The sequence below is a fragment of the Muscardinus avellanarius genome (genome assembly GCF_963383645.1).
Source record: "Muscardinus avellanarius genome assembly, chromosome: 12".
Lineage (NCBI taxonomy): Eukaryota > Metazoa > Chordata > Mammalia > Rodentia > Gliridae > Muscardinus > Muscardinus avellanarius.
Genome location: NC_137798.1, coordinates 14,386,368 through 14,406,397, shown reverse-complemented (window position 1 = coordinate 14,406,397; position 20,030 = coordinate 14,386,368). Strand labels below are relative to the sequence as shown.

Sequence of the window (20,030 nt, the reverse complement as noted above, 5' to 3'; positions counted from 1 at the left end):
AAAAGAAAAAACTTTGCTGATCATTCACAAATGCCAGATACTATGCTAAGAGTACTTATAATTTCACATACTACTCACAAAGTCTGGGAAAGGAAAAGGGACAAAATAAATTCATTACCTCAACAAAAATAAAAAGTACCTGTACATTATAATGCTGCAGATTTATAATTTTCAAATAGCACACCTATGTTTAAATATCACTTTATGAGCCGGGCGTGGTGGCACACGCTTGTAATCCCAGGATTCAGGAGGCTGAGATGGGAAGATCGCGGTTCACGGCCAGCCTCAGCTACTTAGTGAGGCCCTCTGCAACTCAGTGAGACCCCAAAATAAAATAAACGATAAAAACAGGGTAGGGGGTGTGGCTCGGAGGTCAAATGCCCCTGGGTTCCATCCCTAGTACCACCAAAAACAAAACACCACTTTACCATTCATCAAAGCCTAGTAACTCAAAGATGAATAGCCAGAATATTACAAAAGTGCTTAAGAGAAAACACTGTGACCTAGTATAAAATCTGGAGCACCTACAGAAAGGTTCTACAAAGGTTCCCACACAGATGCTAGGTGAAAAGTAACGAGGAGAGGTTTTACTTAGTTTGTACTACCCATTCCAAAACTGAGATTTAGAGAGATACAGACTTACAGAGGCAGGCTCGTCTCATGGGGTCACTTTCTTTTTTTTTTTTTTTTTTTGGTGGTACTGGGGTTCCTGGAAGCCCTTCTACCTCCGGGCTACACTCCCAGACCTATTTTTTATTTTTGGAAACAGGGTCTCTTAAGCCAGCGCGGCTGACTTCGAACCTGCGCGATCCTCCTGTCTCCGCCTCCCAGGCGCGGGGATGACAAGCGTGCGCCACCACGCCCGGCTCATGGGGTCACTTTCTAACGCCTTCAAATCAAAGTGATGGATTTTTTTTTTTTTTTGGTACTAACTCAGTCTAACTCTGAGCTATCCCTCTACCCTGATTTTCTTTCTTACTTGTAAACAGTCTCATTAGGTTGTTGAGAGTCTCGCTAAATTGGGGAGGCCTGCTTGAACCTATGATCCTTCTGTCTCAGCCTCCCAAGTACTAGGATGACAAGCACGTGCCACCATGCTTAAAGTGATGAATTTCTGGTGATTTATTTTCCCCTGTGCCCCCATCTAGTTTTTCCAAAGCTGTGCTTCCATTTTAACCTGTATTCACTGCTAGGAAGGACTATATTCCACTGATCCTAAGAGAACCAGTTATTCTTTAATGTTAAATTAATCAAGTCAAACATCCACATTGGATATGTATATAGATGTCTGTATATAAAGCCACGTAGATATATCTGTATATAGTTTTGGGACTGTGAGTTGAGCCCAGGGGCATTCTCCCTTTTAGCTAGACCTCTTGCCCCTTTCTTGCTAAGTTCCTGAAACTGGCCTTGAACCTTCGATCCTCCTGTCTCAGTTTTGCAAGTACTAGGATTATAACGTGCACCACCTCCCTTCTCTTAGAATTCTCTTGACCAAGGTTAAAGGAGCTCTTTAAAAGAAAGCAAGAAGCCAAGTGTGGTGGTGTGCACGGGTAATCCCAGTACTTTAGAGGCTGAGACAGGAGGATCGCAGGCTAACCAGTCTCAGCAGCTTAGCAGGACTCTCAGCAACCAAGTCAGACTGTTCAAAATTAAAGAAGGCGGGGGGGGGGGGTCAGATGTATAGCTCGAAGGTAGAAAGCCTTTGGATTCAATCCCCAGTGCTGTGGGGCTGGGGGCGGGGAGCAGAGCAAGAACAGGTAGAGCAGAGGCACACACCTGGGTAAGCCTTTGCCCAGCTCCTGCTTTTTCTTGGTTACTTGCTGAATGACCTGTTCCCAGTTGACATTTCTCCGAGACGCATTTAGAATCTGCCGCAGGGTTGGCTTGAGCCCGGACTCCTTCTCTGTCTCGCTCTTCCGATGACCGCTAATATTGCGGATGCGGCGGGCACTGTTGAGGTTCGGCTCAGGCAGGTGCGTCCCCGTCTTGCTCTTCAGACTAATGTGGCGGGTGAGATCCCTCTGGAGTGAGGCGGGAAACCCAAGCCTGCTCAGCTCGGGCAGGAGGGGGCCTGAGGGCTGACCGACATCGCCCTTTTGAAGCTCTGCATCCAGGCCAGTACTCTCAAAGCTTTCTGGCTCATAAGATACGTGAGCTTTAATAGGGTTGTCACCCTGTGAATCTTCTAGAGAGGCCTTCAAGTCCAGCAATAAGCCCGAGTGTGAACTGGCTGCAGATGTCAACTGGAACTCGGCCTCTTTAGGGTGAAGTGTGGAATTGCACGGGGAGGTGGAAAGCTTCTTAGATGTTTTCAGGATCTGGTCACAGTGTTCTTTCTCCTCAGCAGTGTGTGTGCTGCGGGACAACACTTCTGTGGTCACAGCAGCCAAGCTTCCAAGTGGTGCCCCGTGCTCTTCTGTGTCCGACGTCTCTCCGCCATTCCCGTCTTCTAACGTGTCCGCCTGAAACTCGACCTTCAAAGACCCCTTCTCGGACTCTTCTACATTCCTACTCGCTTTGGCATGGCCTCTGGGTTTTTTAGAAGTGCTAAGAAGTGGATTTTGCAATGACTCTTGACTCTGCAGCACCTCTTTGGCTTTCTGTAACGTATCGTTTAAATCATCACCGGGTTCCTTTTGAGGGCCAGATGTAGTTTTATTCCCTTTTAAAACACGAGAACACGAACTGCGCAATTTTGATATGTACGAAGAGTCGTGATTATCTTCGAACGTGTGTTTGTCCAATGGACTTGAGTGTCTGCCAAGAGGAAAGGAATTTGTTTTGGTGTTTTTCGAGGGATTCTTTGACTCTTGCTTTGGAGGAAGTGACTTAGAGGCTGGAAGCGGGGGGAGCGGGGATTTCAAGGAAGGCCTCTGATCCGAGCTAAGCTCTCGTTCAGGCTTTTCTGTAATGGGAGTATCTCTCACTACCTCAGAGGAAGCAGTGCAGTCAGGAGTGGCCTTGTGATTAGGAGACCCACTGTATATTTCTTTTTGTGTTTTTAGTGTTGGGGAAATTTCTGTTTCCTCCGTCTGAGGTTCTTGTGTCCCTGCGGTTATCAAGCTAAAATCAGAGAGAGGCTTGTCTACCACGCCTGACCTGCTACTAGCGACTTCTTCTTTCAATCCTTCCTGCGCATCCGGAGTCTTCTGGGAGGGGTAGGGGGCCCAGCGGTGGAGCTTTCCCCTTGCTGCACCGCCATTCTTCCCACTGGCTTTGGAAGCTGCACTGTCTGTCTGTCTGGTGGTTTGGCTTTCCGGTTGCTCAAAGTTGAAGTTAAGTAAGCCTTCTGAAGGAAATTTATTACTTGCAAAACCTTCCTCAGGACCTCTGTATGTGGCCACGGAGCCGACTTTGTCACTGTCCTGCCACTGCCATTTATATCTCTCTTGACTGTACTTGCTTGGTTTATTAGATTTCTTGTTCCACAACATAGTCATGTCTTCCACTTGGTAGTTAGAATTTCGGCTTCTGCCTGGCTGGAACGTGTCTGCAGGGCCACTGTAATTCCAACTATTTGTACCACGTACACTGGATTTCCAATTTCCGTTGTTCATATGCCAGCTGGAAAAGCCACCTGTTCCCTCAGAATGCCAACTGGAATTCCTTCCTGTACCATTATAATTCCAATCTACCACCCCACTATTCGGATGCCAACCACTTCCAGAATTACCATGGCCGTGAAACCAACTGGGGGCGCCTCTTGCAGCACCTTTATGCCAGCCAGAACAGCCTCTTGGCCCACCACCATTCCTCAAAGAATGTGAAAAGCTATTTTTCCTTGTATTAGTAAAGCCATCTTTTTCCCATTTCCAATCCCGCTGTGGAGGTCCACGATGGTGCCTCATCGGCTGGCTATAGCACTCTCGGTCTTGGTAAGGGATTCGGTCTTCTCGCCTCCATTGGGGTTGCCTGTCATCAGAGTTTACTTCTTGGTTGCTATTGGAAGATTCATTTTTTCTGGAAGAAAAATAGTTTTTCATTATAAGTTAAAGGAATCCTTTAGGCTTCTTTAAAGACAAAACTTAAACTCTCTACATTTCTCCCCCATTACTTGCATTATATAAGAAAGCCTATTTTATTTCTAATAGTAGTTGTTTTTATGCCTTTAAATGATATACTTAAACTTACAGTCAGTCCTCAATTAATTAGCTTTAAATAATATGTTACTTTCAGCCAGCATGGTGGTGCAAGTCTGTAATCCTAGCACTTGGGAGGCTGAGACGGAGGATCATAGATTTTTTTGTTTTTGCTTTTTTTGGTGGTACTGGGGTTCCTGGAAGCCCTTCTACCTCCGGGCTACACTCCCAGACCTATTTTTACATTTTTATTTGGAAACAGGGTCTCCTAAGCCAGCGCATGCGGCTGGCTTTGAACCTGCGTGATCCTCCTGTCTCCGCCTCCCAAGCGCGGGGATTACAAGCGTGCGCCACCACGCCCAGCCTAGGATCACAGATTTTAAGACAGCCTCAGCAAATGGTGAGAGTTTCATCAACCTAGCAAGGCCTTGTTTCAAAATAAAATTAAAAAATAGGGCTGGGAGTGAAGCTCAGAGTAAGAATGCCCCTAGGCTCAATCCCAGTACCACATACACACACACACAAAATTAAAATTAAAAATACTCAAATATAGCTGGGCATGGTGGCGCATGCTTGTAATTCCGGCATTTGGGAGATTGAGACAGGAGGATTCAGGTTCGCAGCCAGCCTCAGCTACTTCTTAGTGAGGTTCTTTGCAACTCAGTGAGACCTGTTTCGTTTTGTTTGTTTTTTGCGGGTCTGGGGATGGAACCCAGAGGCATTTGACTTCCAAGCTACACCCTCTGCCCAATTTTTTATTCTTTATTTTGAAACAGCGTCTCACTGAGTTGCAGAGGGCCTCACTAGGTAGCTGAGGCTGTCCGCGAACTGCGATCCTCCAGTCTGGGATTACAAGCGTGCGCCAAATGCTGGGATTACAAGCGTGCGCCACCATACCCGGCTTGAGACCTGTTTCAAATAGGGCTGCGGTGTAGCTCAGAGGTAAAATGCCCCTGTGTTCCATCCCCAGTACTGAAAGAAAAAAACAAAACAAAACAAAACAAAACAAAAAAAAACACCTCAGATCTGTTGAATTCCACTTTAGAAAACTATGGTCAGGAGTGGTGGCACTTTCCTGTAATTCCAGAACTTGGGAAGGTGAGACAGAAGGATCAGGTTCGAGGTCAGCTTCTGCAACTTAATGAAACCCTGTTTCAAAATAGAACCTAAAATAGGGCTGGGGTGTAGCTCAGAGGTAGAATGCCCCTGGGTTCAATCCCTGGTGCCACTAAATAAATAAATAAATACATAAATACACAAATAAATAAATAAAATAACCATGATTCTTCTTACATATCAAAACTGCGAAGTTCATGTGCTCATGTTTTATTTACTTATTTATCTATTTTTATTTTTTGCAGTAATGGGATTGAATCCAAGGGCATTCTACCTCTGAGCTATACCCCTAGTCCTATTTTTTATCTTGAAACAGGGTCTCACTAAGTTGTGGAGGGCCTCACGAAGTAGCTATGGCTGGCCACAAATCTGCTATCCTCCTGTCTCGGCCTCCCAAGTACTGGGATTACAATCGTGCACCACCACACATGGCTCTGGTGTTTTAAAATGAAGAGAACTACTTCTGGCATTCAAAAGGAGCCCGATGGCAATTTAAGTGATACTATCCTCTTTTTTTTCGGTTCTGCTTTTCTTGGTATATTCGGGGGGGGGGGGTTGTCCCTATTACTATTTTTTTTTTTTTTTTTTTTGGTGGTACTGGGGTTCCTGGAAGCCCTTCTATCTCCGGGCTACACTCCCAGACCTATTTTTACATTTTTATTTGGAAACAGGGTCTCCTAAGCCAGCGTGCGCGGCTAGCTTCGAACCTGCGCGATCCTCCTGTCTCTGCCTCCCAAGCGCGGGGATTACAAGCGTGCGCCACCACGCCCGGCTCTATTACTATTTTTATATTATACAGCATTTTCAAAATAAGAACAGTTATAGTTGATAGTTATGACTGTTAGTCATACAATTTTATGTTAATTTAGTTGCCCTTAATACAGGATTTCTCCTGTTGTAGGTTATTTCTGGAAAGTTCAGTTTCTTAACCCATTTTAAGTGGTAAGATTATATTTTGCATGGTTTCCTGTGTTATCAAGCATCTGCTCAATGACTGTTAGTGGCCAACAAAACCCTTTTTGTTTGCTCCTGCTCATGCTGGGCTTGGAACCCAGCAGGGAGAAGTGGTAAACAGAAGCTAAACAGCATATTCAAAATGACTGAGAACCAGAGTCAGGTGCCATGGAGTTCCAGGAGCTGGAGGTTATTTGTTTTTGTTTTTTTAAAGCAGAGACAGCTAGTTTTAATAAAAACCAGATATAGCTGTTTAAACTATTTGTGTTAGACAAGGAGTCCACAGAAATGTGAATGGACTTAAACATCATGGCAGCAGGTAAAAACCATTTTCTCTACAAACTGCTTATGAAATGCCTAATACAGTGCTCAGCATGTAGTATGTGCTCAAATATTAATACCAGCCCAAATGTACTATTAAGTATTCAATGCTAAGTACTTTATATATCTCATATATTTATATATCTTATATATCATATATTTATATATCTTATATATTATCTCATTCAATTTTTATAATCGGAGACAAGTATTCTTACTATTCCTTTTTTTGCGGTACTAGGGATGGAACCCAGGGGCATTCTACCTCCGAGCTACATCTTCAGCTCTATTTTTTATTCTTTATTTGGAAACAGGGTCTCACTGAGTTGTGAAGGGTCTAAGTAGCTGAGGCTGGCCGCAAACCCAGATCCTCCTACCTCAGCCTCCCAGATGCTGGGATTGCAACCGTGCGCCACTGCACCAGGCTCTATTCCTACTTTTTGTGTGCTATGGGGGATGGAACCCAGGGAGAGGCCTTCTACATCTGGACTATACCCCCAGCCCTATTTTTTTGTTTGTTTGGAAACAGGATCTCTCTAAATTGCTGAGAGCCTCACTAAGTTGCTGAGGCTGGTTTCGAACCTGTGATCCTCCTGTCTGCCTTTCAAGTACTGGGACTATAGGCATGTGCCACCATGCCTAGCTAAAACCCTGTTTCAAAATAAAAAAACAGGGCTAGGGGTGTAGCTTGGGAGGAAGAATGCCTCTGGGTTCAATCCCCAGTACTATCAAAAATTTTTTTTTAAAAAAAGGAAAATATAAAGAAACAAGGTTTTGCTGAGTCTCACTATTTGCTGAGGCTGTCCTTGAATTTGTAATCTTCCTGTCTCAGCCTCCGAAATACTGGGACTGCAAGCAGGTGCCACTATACTGGGCTGAGTTTAAACTTCTAACCAGTAGGTCTTAACAGAATGAAAACCCCCAAATAAAATGTAGTTCCTATCTCTAAACATAATTTACTTCTAAAATTCAATATACTGATTTTAATTGGCTTTAAAAGCTTTTAATGCATTTGACACAAATTGGAATTTCTTCCTTTTTCACAAAAAAGAGACCAGACATTCCCAAGTAACAAGTTAGTAGACAAGTTAGACAGCAGGATTTTTTAATTTTTTAATTCCTTTTTTTTTTTTTTTTTTTGCAGGTCTGGGGATGGAACCCAGGGGCATTTGAGCTACACCCCCTGCCCTATTTTTATTGAAACAGGGTCTCATTAAGTTGCGGAGGGCCTCAGTAAGTAGCTGAGGCTGTTCACAAACCACAATCCTCTGGTCTCAGCCTTCCAAATGCTGGGATTACAAGCCTGTGCCACCACGCCCAGCTGAAAACAGGAATTTTTTGCTCTTAGCATCATAACCAATTTGCCTTTATCTTTCTTTTTTGCGTAGTATGGGGAATGAACCCAGGGGCATTCTACCTCTGGGCTACATCCCCAGCCCTTTTTTTTAATTCTTTACTTTAAAGAATTAAAAGGCCTCACTAAGTCGGGCGTGGTGGCGCACGCTTGTAATCCCCGCGCTTGGGAGGCAGAGACAGGAGGATCGCGCAGGTTCGAAGCCAGCCGCGCTGGTTTGGGAGACCCTGTTTCCAAAAATAAAATAGGTCTGGGAGTGTAGCCCGGAGATAGACGGGCTTCCAGGAACCCCAGTACCACCAAAAAAAAAAAAAAAAAAAAAAAAAAAAAAAAAAAACAAAAAGGTCTCACTAAGCTGCACAGGGCCTCACTGAGTAGCTGTGGCTGGCCGTGAGACTGCGAGCCTCCTTCTCAGGCTCCTGAATGCTGGGATGACAAGTGTGTTCCACCACAATATGCTCTTTATCTTTTCTAAGAAGTAGGCAACTTTTTTTTTTTTTTTTTTTTTTGACGTCTGGGGATGGAACCCAGGGGCATTCGATCTCCAAGCTACGCTCCCTGCCCTATTTTTTATTATTAATTTTGAAACGGCGTCTCACTAAGTTGCAGAGGGCTTCACTAAGTAGCTGAGGCTGTCTGTGGACCATGATCCTCCGGTCTCAGCCTCCTGAATGCTGGGATTACAAGTGTGCGCCAACACGCCTGGCTAGTAGGCAACTTTTAACATTGAATGCAACCACTGATTCAGCTATATTAATGAGATCAGAAATAGGAAAAGAACTGAGGAATAAATCACACACAAGGTGGAATTCCTAGATCATGAATTGGCTAGACAGACACGATAATAGTATTCAGCTAAATCCACAGTCTAGAAAGAACAACAAAGTTAAACATCTCATGGGAGGAGTCGGATGCAATCGCAGCAGTTTGCACTTGGGAGACTACAGCAGGGGGATCACAAGTTCCAGGACAGACTGGGCAGCTTTGTGACACCCTGCCTGAAAGTAAAAATAAAAAAAGCTGCAGACTTAGTATACCAGGGTTCAAACCACAAGATATGTCTGTCTGTCGGTCTGTCACACACACACACATACACACACAAAAACAACCTGTGGTGGGGGAGAAAAGAAAACAGCATCACGAAGATATATTATAAGTAGGTCAGGGTGGCAGCAGGTGAGAGGGCCAGGGTGCAGGAGCTGCGGGGTCAAGTCTAACCGACTGGGCTATTTCTTACCCAAGTCTGACTTAGCACTTAATCACTCACACAGATAAGTTAATGATGGCACTGGTATGTAAAAGCAAAATAGAAGTTAGTGTCAAGAGGCTCTAACTTCCTAAAATAGAAGACAGAGTAAACTACAGCTAAACAAAAAGTAATGACAAAGTCATCTGAAGGACTAAGCAACAGGACTCAAGAACTACTGACATTTCAAGATGAAGGACGTCCCTGAAGGGCTGGTGTAAAACACTTCTAATAAGAGTAAACACTACATCTAATATTCTAATATTCAAATCTCTAACTAAAAAGTGAGGCCAGGCATATACTAGTATTTAAGAAAGATCTTTAACATTTTACTTTAGAATTTGAAATGTTCCCCGTCATGTCTTAGGACCTGAAAAATTAACCCACTTCATAAATGGCTCTCTCTCACTCATGTCTGAAAACGTCTGTCACGAATTCAGTTCTTTAGGAGGCGGGCATGGTGGTGCACGTCGGTAATTGCAGTACTTCAAAGGCTGAGACAGGAGGACTGCAGCTCCAAAGACACCCTCAGCAACATAGCCAGACTCTTTTAGCAACTTAGACCCTGTGTCCACATAAAAAATAAAAACAGGGATTCGAATGTATCAATCTCCAGTATAAAAAACAAATTTATGTGTATGTATGTGTGTCTATCTATCTATCGGACACAAAATCAGTAAGGTAAAAACACAAATTTCTGGCCGGGCATGATGGCGCATGCTTGTAATCCCCGTGCTTGGGAGGCTGAGACAGGAGGATTGCAAGGGTTAAAAAAGCCAGCCTCAGCTACTTAGTGAGGCTCTCAGCAACTTAGTGCAACCCTGTTTCCAAATAAATATAAAACAGGTCTGGGAGTATAGCTCAGAGGTAAAGTGCCTGAGTTCCACCCCCAGTACCACCACACACACACACACACACAAAATTCCTAACACACCTGAACACACACTAGTATGAAATTATACTGTGTAAGCTAGAAAACTTGTATTGCTTAAATGATAATGACACTGTCACATTTAAAATACAAGTTTTTGCCAGGCGTGGTAGTGCACGCTTGTAATCCCCGCGCTTGGGAGGCGGAGACAGGAGGATCGCGCAGGTTGGAAGCCAGCCGCGAGTGCTGGCTTAAGAGACCCTGTTTCCAAATAAAAGTATAAAATAGGTCTGGGAGTGTAGCCTGGAGGTAGAAGGGTTTCCAGGTACCCCAGTACCACAAAAAATAAAATAAATAAAATAAAATAAAATACAAGGTTTCTCAATAAATATTTATAAAGTCACTTCAGTGAACCAAGCACTGTGGTGGTCTCTGGGGACTCAAGTCAGAAGCACCATGTTAAATCACATTGGGTAAAATTTTTTTTCCTAGATGTTATTTGGGGAATAAAAGATACTATATAATTTAGTCAATGGTACTTATACTCTGATATCCTTCCATTAGAAACTTTGGGTTGGCAGATTTGGGTGGCACATGCTTGTATTCCAGTACTTAGGGAGGCTGAGATAGGAGGGAACACAGGTTCTCGGCCAGCCTCAGCAACTTAGTGAGACCCTGTTTCAAAACAAATAAAGCTGGGCGTGGTGGCGCACGCTTGTAATCCCCGCGCTTGGGAGGTAGAGAGAGGAGGATCGCGCAGGTTCGAAGCCAGCCCTGTTTCCAAATAAAAATATAAAATAGGTCTGGGAGTGCAGCCCAGAGGTAGAAGGGCTTCCAAGGAACCCCAATACCACCAAAAAAAATAAAAAATAAAAAAGAATAAAAATAGGCTGAGTATAACTCAGAGGTAGAATGCCCCCAGGTTCAACTCCCAGCAACCCCCTCCAAAAAAAGAAAGAAGAAAGAAAAAACTGGAGCTGGGTATGGTGGCACACATCTGTAATCTCAATACCTGGAAAGGCGAGACAGGAACATTGCTGGCTTGAGACGAGCCTCAGCAACTTAGTGAGACTCTCAACAACCTAGCAAGAACACTTTAAAACCAAAATTAAAAACGGGCTGGGGTGTAGCTTGTAGAAAAAAATGCCCCTGGAATCAATTCCCAGTTACCAAAAAAAAAAAAAAGGATACCAATAAAAGCAGTTCTAAACATAGTTACCAGCATGGTAAAGACTTCACATGTGCAGCTAGAGTATGAGAACAGTTCAAGAAAGCATTTCATTGCCCTTTGTTCTTAAGACAGAGGCCCAAACCAAACTTTATAACTAAGTTTAAATGCTCTTGACTTATACATAGAAAAATATAAAGCAACAGGCTTTAAAAAAAAAAAATGAAAATCATTACTCACCGACTTTGTTCTTTCCTTTGCTTTATTAGCTGAACCAGTTCCTTGTCAAAATAATCTTCTTCCTCGTCTTCTCCCTGTCCATCGTCTTCTCTTTCCTGGGCGTCAACGTTATCTTTGTGCAACTGGCTAGAGATGTGCTTTGCGTATGCAGAAAGCCCCACTTCTGTGACCCCGCACACTCGGCACTCGTGGTTACTGTCCCTAGGGAAAGAGGGAGACAAGGGGCGTTCAATCCTGCCCACGGGCATGGCACACTCACCGGGTCTGCAGCTTCCTCTCAAAGACACCGGGCAATTTGGCGCAACGAAAAATTAGTGCTAATCAATGCCAATGTTCCTTTCATCACTTTTTTTAAGTTTCTTCGTGAGATCCTTTTGAAATGAATTTTAAGTCCTTTTCTAGCAATCAAGAGGCATTATGCTTCAGATAAATATGCTTTGGGAGTAGAAATCTTCTTGAATTGCTGTTTTTAAAATCTTGACAGTGGTGAAAGGGGAGGCAGGGCAGGGCAGGGGCTCAGAGCCAGCAGGAGCGGCTCCGGAGCACACCCATGGTGCCAGCTGCACTCAGAAAGCCTGCCCGCAGCACTTCCATTTCATCTCCTGCTTTAGAGCTCTCCTCCAATGAACGCTAAGGGGTGGAGAAAAGGGTAGGCGCTGCAGCCAATCCCCATCAGGTAACTAAATCTCACCAGCTGGAGCTTGGCTGGAATGTGAAGATTCTGAGACAGGGCAAGTGATAGGAGCAGCCCCAGGGAACTCCTTCTGGTCTGGGTGATACATGTGATCTACTGAACTCCACAAAGGCTTATTTAAGGGGGATGGAAAGCATTTCAATCGTAGGCAGTTAACAGCTGCTTTTCTCAAGTTACAGAAAATATTACAGTTCAGAGGAGTACAAGTAAGTTTTCAGTTAAACTAGGCTTTTAATTTTTCTTTTACTTGATAGTTACTGGTAAATCTCACAGCTGGCCGATCTTAAGAAGCTAGCCTTGTATCTCCTTCAGAGCTGTAACAGATCAGTAACTTAACTGCCCTTTTAGCTTCTCAAAGATCCCTTGACTGTGTTCAGCTGTCTGCAGTCATTTCTGACAACCATCTGATCACCATGGCTACAGGGCCGTGGTGTTCATTCAATAATCCAAATCGGCTTAATCCTGTATCATGTGTCTTGGATTTATACGAGTGATATTTTTGCTCTTCCTGTGCCAATCTATAAAAAAATAAACACAAAAAAACAAGCTGTCTTTGGACAAGAGAATCAGAAAGGCATGAATGTCCTTGGTTCGTCTTTGCTTCACATACACCTAAAGAGACAGGCAAAACTTAGGTCAATTAGCCAGAAGAGACTCCTGAAACTGAGCCCTTCATTCACCAGAAGACAGCCAGATACCACCAGAATCTTCATTTAAACCAAAATGAAACAAAACAGCCAGGCACGGTGGCCCACACCTCTACTTCCAGTACTTGGGAGGCTGAGACAGAAAGATCAGAGGCTCAAGGCTCGGCTCAGCAACTTAGCGAAGCCCCCAGCAATTTAGTGAGATCCTGTTTCAAACTGAAAAATAAAATAGGGCTGAAGTGTAGCTCAGAGGTAGAATGCCCCTGGGCTTAACCCCAATAGCACGCACAAACAAAGCCAACTTATTAAACAACTACTCAAGGCCAGGCACCATGTTAAGTCTCTGCTGCCCGAGGTAACAAAGTAAAAACACTCAAACAATGCTCAGTAAGCCTGTGCGAGCATGCACACATATACAGCAGGCCTAGCTCTTCACAGTGCTATAGCGGGCACAGGCCCTGGCGGATCCCTAGCACAGAAAAAAGAGCAGAAAATCTCCCACGTGACATTGCTTTGTAAGAATCATGGAGAACAGAAAAATGGAGAAAAGTTTTCACCTTTTTTTCCCTTTGTAACTCAAATGCTAATGTTTACTTTTATTTTTTCATTTCTGGTGGTACTGGGGGTGGAACCCAGAGACTTTCTACTTCCGGGCTACACTCCCAGAGCTATTTTATATTTTATTGGAAACAGGGTCTCACTGAGTTGCAGAGGGCCTCACTCAGTAGCTGAGGCTGGCTTCGAACCTGCGCGATCCTCCTGCCTCAGCCTCCCAAGCGCAGGGATTACAAGCGTGTGTCACCATGCAAGGTTTAATGTTTACTTTTAAATATTAATATGCTTTATTGCTCCATGGTGTGAAACAAAGGGTCAACTCAAAATATTGATGAGTGTTCAGAAAATAAAGGACTCTATTGGGTAACAATTATTTTTGTGTAAGCCAATAGCATCTTTTACTGTTTAAAATAGAAAGCCAGGACCGGGCATGGTGGCGCACACTTGTAATCCCAGCATTCAGGAGGCTGAGACTGGAGGATCGCAGTTTGCGGACAGCCTCAGCTACTGAGTGAGGCCCTTTGTAACTCAGTGAGACCCTGTTTCAAAATAAAGAATAAAAAATAGGGCTGGGGGTTCCATCCACAGTACTGAAAAAAATAAAAATAAAAATAAAAATAAAAAGAAGCCAGGTGCTTGTAATTCCAGTGCTTGGGATGCTGAGACAGGAGGATAACAAGTTTAAGGCCAGCTTCAGAAATTTAACAAGACTGCCGGGCGTGGTGGCACACGCTTGTAAGACCCGCGCTTGGGAGGCGGAGACAGGAGGATCGCGCAGGTTCGAAGCCAGCCGTGCTGGCGTAAGAGACTGTTTCAAAAATATAAAATAGGTCTGGGAGTGTAGCCCGGAGGAAGGAGGGCTTCCAGGAACCCCAGTACCACCAAAAAAAAAAAAAAAAAAAAAGAAATTTAACAAGACCGGGGTTTTTCCCTCTTGGCACCCCCTCCCCTTTTGGGGAGCTGTTCTCTCTCTCTCGCAGGTCGTGTTAGCCCTGAGAGAAGGCAGAGTGCAACTGAGGGCAACTGGCTCAGCCTACTCTCGGGTAGTGACCTGAAGGCCTCTGCTGGACATCAAGGCTGACCAGGGCCCTTAGGGGTGACCTGCTTCTCTTTTCTGGCAGATTGCGTGGACTCTGGGAGAGAGTAGTTTGCAACTGACAGCACTTGGCTCGGGCGACACTCGGGTAGTGACCTAAAGGCAGCTCCTGGACATCAGAGACCCGATAGCCCGAGTGGTGTTCTGCCTCTTTTCCTATTCCTTCCTGGCAGATCGCGTGGACTCTGGAAGAAAGCCGCCTGTAATTGAAGGCATTCGGCTTGGGCTACTCCCAAGTAATGTCCTGAAGGCAGCGGCTGGACATCAGAGACCTGACAGCCTCTTTAGGGTGTTCAGCCATCTTCCTTATTCCCTGCTGCTTCCAATAAACCTTTTACTCCCCTTCAAAAAAAAGAAAAAAAGAAAAAAGAAAAAAGAAATTTAACAAGACCTTGTGTTAAATAGAAAATAAAAAGGGTTGGGACTATATCTCAGAGGTAGACTGCCCTGGGTTCAATCCCCAGGGACACACACACACACACACACACACACACACACACACAGTTAATAGCAAATTGAATAATATTTTATTATTACTTTCCAAATCTTTTATTATGCTTTCCAATTCTTTTATTATCACCCATTTTATTTACGTGTGTGTGTGTGTGTGTGTGTGTGTGTGTGTATGTATACTGGGGGTGAAACCCAGGGGCTTTTCTACCTCCAGGCTATACTCCCAGACCTATTTTATACTTTATTTGGAAACAGGGTCTCACTATATTGCTGAGAGCCTCACCAAATGGCTGAGGCTGGCTTCGAACCTGTGTGATCCTCCTCTCTCAGCCTGCTAAGCACAGGGATGACAAGTGTGCGTCACCATCCCTGGCTTATCGGCCATTTTAAATATCTTGTGTAAACATAACAATACATAAAATAATAGCAAAAATAAGCTGATTTTTCCTTTTTTTGTTATTAGGAATTGAACTGAGGAATATTCTACCTCCAAGCCACAACCCCAACCCTTAAAAGAATTTTTTAAAACTGTGTGTGGGAGTGCATGCTTGTAATCCCAATACTTGGGAGGCTGAAACAGAAGGATTTCAGGTGTGAGGACAGCCTCAGCAAGTAGTGACACTCTGATCAACCTAGCGAAACCCTGTTTTCAAGTAAGAAAATCAGGCTGGGGGTAACGCTTGAAGGTAAAATGCCTCTAGGCTTAATCCTAGGTACCATAACAAAAAAAAGAAACAGGCTCTCACTAAGTCACTGAGGGTCTCGCTAAATTGCTGAAGCTGGCTTTGAACCTGCGATCCTTCCTTCTCAGCTTTCAAGTACTAAGATTACAGGCCTGACTGATTTTGCTTTTTATTTTTTTCTGATTCTGGGAATTGAACCCAGCTGCATTCTACCTTCAAGCTACACCTCTAGCCCAATTTCATTTATTTTTGTTGGGGGGGGCGGGCGAGTGTATGCTTATCCCCAAAACGCTAAGGTAGATTACAGAAAAGTTTTTTTGGGGAAAAAAATGTTCCCTGAGCCAAAATGTAGGAATTCAGAGTTAGCTCGACAAAAGCGAGAGGCCAGCACTTGAGGGTCCAGGGCACCGTGCTCGCCTGGCTCTGGTGAGGGCCCTCAGGAAGTCCAACTTTGTTTCTTATTTGGAAACAGGCTCTTGCTAGGCTGATCAGTCTTATGACTTGGTGAAGCTGTCCTCCAGCCTGCGAACCTCCTGTTGCAGCCTCCAGAGGTCTGGGGGCGCCAGGCGTGCCCCGCCACGTCGGGCTTGGACGTGCCGCTCTCTGAGAACAGCAGTCGTCGTCCTCAGGGCGTTCAGGGCCCAGAGCAGTTTCGTCCTGTTACTCCCACGCGTGAAGGGCAGGCCTAAGATATTCTCTGCAAGCTTTCCTTTATTAAGCTTGCTCTAACTGCACCATGACAGCTGCTTGATAAAAAAAAAGATTTGAGCCTTTTTAACAGCCTCTATCTGGAGAACCTACTTATAGACCACACATCTGAATGAATGTATTAGGAAAATGTGATCCCAAGAGGACCAGTTACTGCTCATTCAGGTATGCATTCAAAACTTTAAAATACGTACAATTCTTTTTTTTTTTTTTTTTTTTTGGTGGTACTGGGGGTGTAACCCAGGGGCTTTTCTACCTCCAGGCTATACTCCCAGACCTATTTTATATTTTATTTGGAAACAGGGTCTCTTAAGCCAGAGAGGCTGGCTTCTAACCTGCGTGATCCTCCTGTCTCAGCCTCCTAAGCGCGGGGATTACAAGCGTGCCCACCACGCTTGGCTAAAATATGTACAATTCTTAACCAGAGCAAAACCAGAAATCAGAGATACAACTATCAGTAAAATATCTTAATATCAGAAAGCTAGTTATTAAACATGAAATCAAAGGAAACAATTACAAACTGAGGATTACAAGGAAAAGAAATAATGAATGATGATTATTTGTTCCTACGGTACAAACTAGTGGAAACTGACCTTAAAGTACGGGGAGTAAATGACTTTTAAGATTTTAATTTATTTAAAGTTTTGTAAGCTATTTTTTCTTATTGTTGCTTTCGCCCTTATAATTTGTTACAGGCCATTAAATCATTAAAATTTGTTAACATGCTATCTCATATTTAAGTAAATTAGTAATAAAGTGCTCTCCTCTACACAGAATGAATTAGGGTACTAACAATGACCTTTTTTTTTTTTTTTTTTGGTGGTACTAGGGTGGAACCCAGAGGCTTTCTACCTCCGGGCTATACTCCCAGACCTCTTTTACACTTTATGTGGAAACAGGGTCTCACTAAGTTGCTGAGAGCCTCACTCAGTAGCTGAGGCTGGCTTTGAACCTGTGCGATCCTCCTGTCTCAGCCTCCCAAGCGCGGGGATCACAAGTGTGTGCCACCACGGCCAGCCTTAACGCTGACATTCATATGGGCAGCTCAGATGCTTTTAATGTGCTTTCTAATTATTTATTTTGTGGGTCTGGGGATGGAACCCAGGGGCACTCTACCTCCGAGCTGCACCCCCTGCCCTATTTTTTATTCTTTACTTTGAAACAGGGTCTCACTGAGTTGCAAAGGGCCTAAGTAGCTGAGGCTGACTGCGAAGCTGGATCCTCCTGTCTCAGACTCCCCAGTATTGGAATTACAAGTGTGCACCACCATGCCCGGCTTCTAATTACTTATTTTTCAAATAATGGTAGATAAAATCTCCATGGCACAGTTAAGTTGGTTGGAAAGGAAAAGGGAGGACAGAACAATGTACAGCAAAACGCACAGATGGAATGGGTTTCAGTTCACGTTAAGACAAAGCAAAATGTGTGTGCGTGTGTAAACGCAAGTCTCTGTGAATACATAAAAAGGACTGGGTGAGACGACCAGCTGCTGGCTCTCCTCTAAAGAACTGGTACTTAGAGGGCGTTGAGGTAAGAAGATATTTACTTAGTGAGGCCCTTTGCAACTCAGTGAGACTGTTTCAAAATAAAAGAAGAAAAAATAGGGGAGGGGGTGTAGCTTGGAGGTTGCATGACCCTGGGTTCCATCCCAGACCCACCAAAAAAAACAATGATTATGCTAATACCTCCCCATACTAAATGTGAGTGAAATCCTCTTTAGAGAGCTGCTAAACCTGACCTTCACACAGCATGGCACAGGGGCATGGGACTATTCATTAATATGCCATAGAGATGCTTCAAATTTAATAACACATCAATTTGTCCACATAATCTAAAGCTATGTGACTTACAGTTAATACACTATGATGTCAAATGACATGCGTTGGCATCCTAATAAAAACTTAGCCACATTCATAGAATAAAATAGGTTTCATGTTTCTTAGTCTCTGGCTTGTCCATTCTCCACACTTCAAATTCACAGATGTTAAAAACACTGGAAGCGCTTTGAAGGCTGAGACAGGAGGATCGCACAGGTTCGAAGCCAGCCTCAGGTACTTAGTGAGGCTCTCAGCAACTTGGTGAGACTCTGTTTCCAAATAAAGTATAATATGGGTCTGGGAGTGTAGCCCGGAGGAAGAAAGCCCCTGGGTTCCATTCTATCCCCAGTACCACCAAAAAAAAAGAGAGAGAGAGAGAGAGAGAGAGACTAGATCATCCTAATTCAGCGTTGCTATCAGCATTGCTATCATCTACTTGCCAGAGTGCCTGTGAATTCTACACATTGAGACACACAAGATTTAACCACCTTTTGTGCAGGGACTGAATGCAGGGCCCATAAATACTGGGCAAGCACCGAGCTAGACTCTAACCCTTTTTATTATTTGTTTGTTTATTTTATTTGTTTTGTGCTACTGGGGATTGGACCCAGGACATTCTTTTTTTTTTTCTTTTTTTTTTTTGGGTGGTACTAGGGGTGGAACCCAGAGGCTTTCTACCTCCGGGCTATACTCCCAGACCTTTTTTATATTTTATTTGGAAACAGGGTCTCGCTAAGTTGCTGAAAGCCTCACTAAGTAGCTGAGGCTGGCTTCGAACCTGTGCGATTCTCCTGTCTCAGCCTCCCAAGCGCGGGGATTACAAGTGTGCGCCACCACGCCCAGCTGACCCAGGGACATTCTACCTCTGAGCTACACCCCAGCCCTTTTTATTTTTTGTTTTGAAACAGGGTCTAAATTGCAGAGAGCCTCAGTTGCCAAGGTTGGCCTTGAACCTGCAATCCTCCTGTCTCCGCCTCCCAAACACTGGGATTGCAAGTATGTACCAACATCCCGGCTTTTATTTTTTAGACAGGGTCTAAGTTGCCCAGGAGGGCCTCCATCTTGCAGTCCTCCTGCCTCAGCCTCCAACTAGTTACAATTTTGGAATTCTTTTTGAATGCCCAAGCTACCATACCGCAACTGATCCCAACAGATCGTTCTACGTATAAGACAACATTTGTCCTGACAGATGACTGTAAAGTACGCTATAGGCGCCATCAACATTCCGACACCCCACAGCCCCAATTCATGAAAGACAGCCGTTCCCATACCTGCCCCTCAGGTTCTCAAGCTCCCTGTGGTGCAGCATGCTCCGCATGTGTTCGTCCATTTCCTTCAAAACCAAAGAGAGCAGGTTAGCCACGGCGTGGACGGCCGAAAAGAGACCAACGCCCAGGTCTCTATTCAGTCAGCTGGGGACCGAGGTCCTTGCATTAAGTCTTTGTGTGTGAATACTCTCTCAATTCATAGTCCTTATTAAATCATTATTTGGCTGTGGTTCTGACAAACTTTAATTTAATTAATAAATTTATGTTTTTTGTGGGTTTGGGATGGAACCCAGGGGCATTTGACCTCCGAGCTACACCCCCTGCCCTGTGTTTTTTTTAATTCTTTATTTTGAAACAGGGTCTCACTAAGTAGCTGAGGCTGTCTGCGAACCACGATCCTCCAGTCTCAACCTCCCAAATGCTGAGATTACAAGCGTGTGCCACCACGCCCGGCTTTAACTTAATTTTATATAAATGTCAATAAACATTTGTTGAATGGACATGGATAGCTAATCAATTTTAGATGGGAGTTACAAATATGACAGAGTCTCTCTATGGTAGATCGCGAGGTTTAAAAAAATACTTTGAAGCTGGGCGTGGTGATGCACACTTGTAATCCCAGCACTCGGGAGGCCGAGACCAGATGATCACGGTTCATGGACAGCCTCAGCATTTTTTTTTTTTTGGGGGGGGGTACTGGAGTTCCTGGAAGCCCTTCTACCTCTGGGCTACACTCTCAGACCTATTTTTTTACCTT

General features: G+C 44.2%; 1 protein-coding gene across 7 annotated transcripts in view; it reads right to left on the bottom strand.

Annotated features, from left to right (window-relative positions):
• The window catches only part of ZNF106 (zinc finger protein 106), a gene marked incomplete at both ends in the record, with an annotated part of 48,893 nt that overhangs the window by 22,827 nt on the left and 6,036 nt on the right, over positions 1-20,030 (bottom strand). For 3 of the 7 annotated variants that reach the window (XM_080707284.1, XM_080707285.1, XM_080707286.1), the window contains one exon: positions 19,277-19,338. In XM_080707284.1, coding sequence (XP_080563410.1) covers positions 19,277-19,338 — 62 coding nt within the window. Of the gene's footprint in view, positions 1-1,779; positions 3,964-11,352; positions 11,554-19,276; positions 19,339-20,030 lie in introns of all 7 variants that reach the window. The other 4 variants (XM_080707282.1, XM_080707281.1, XM_080707283.1 and 1 more) reach the window with 3 other exon arrangements.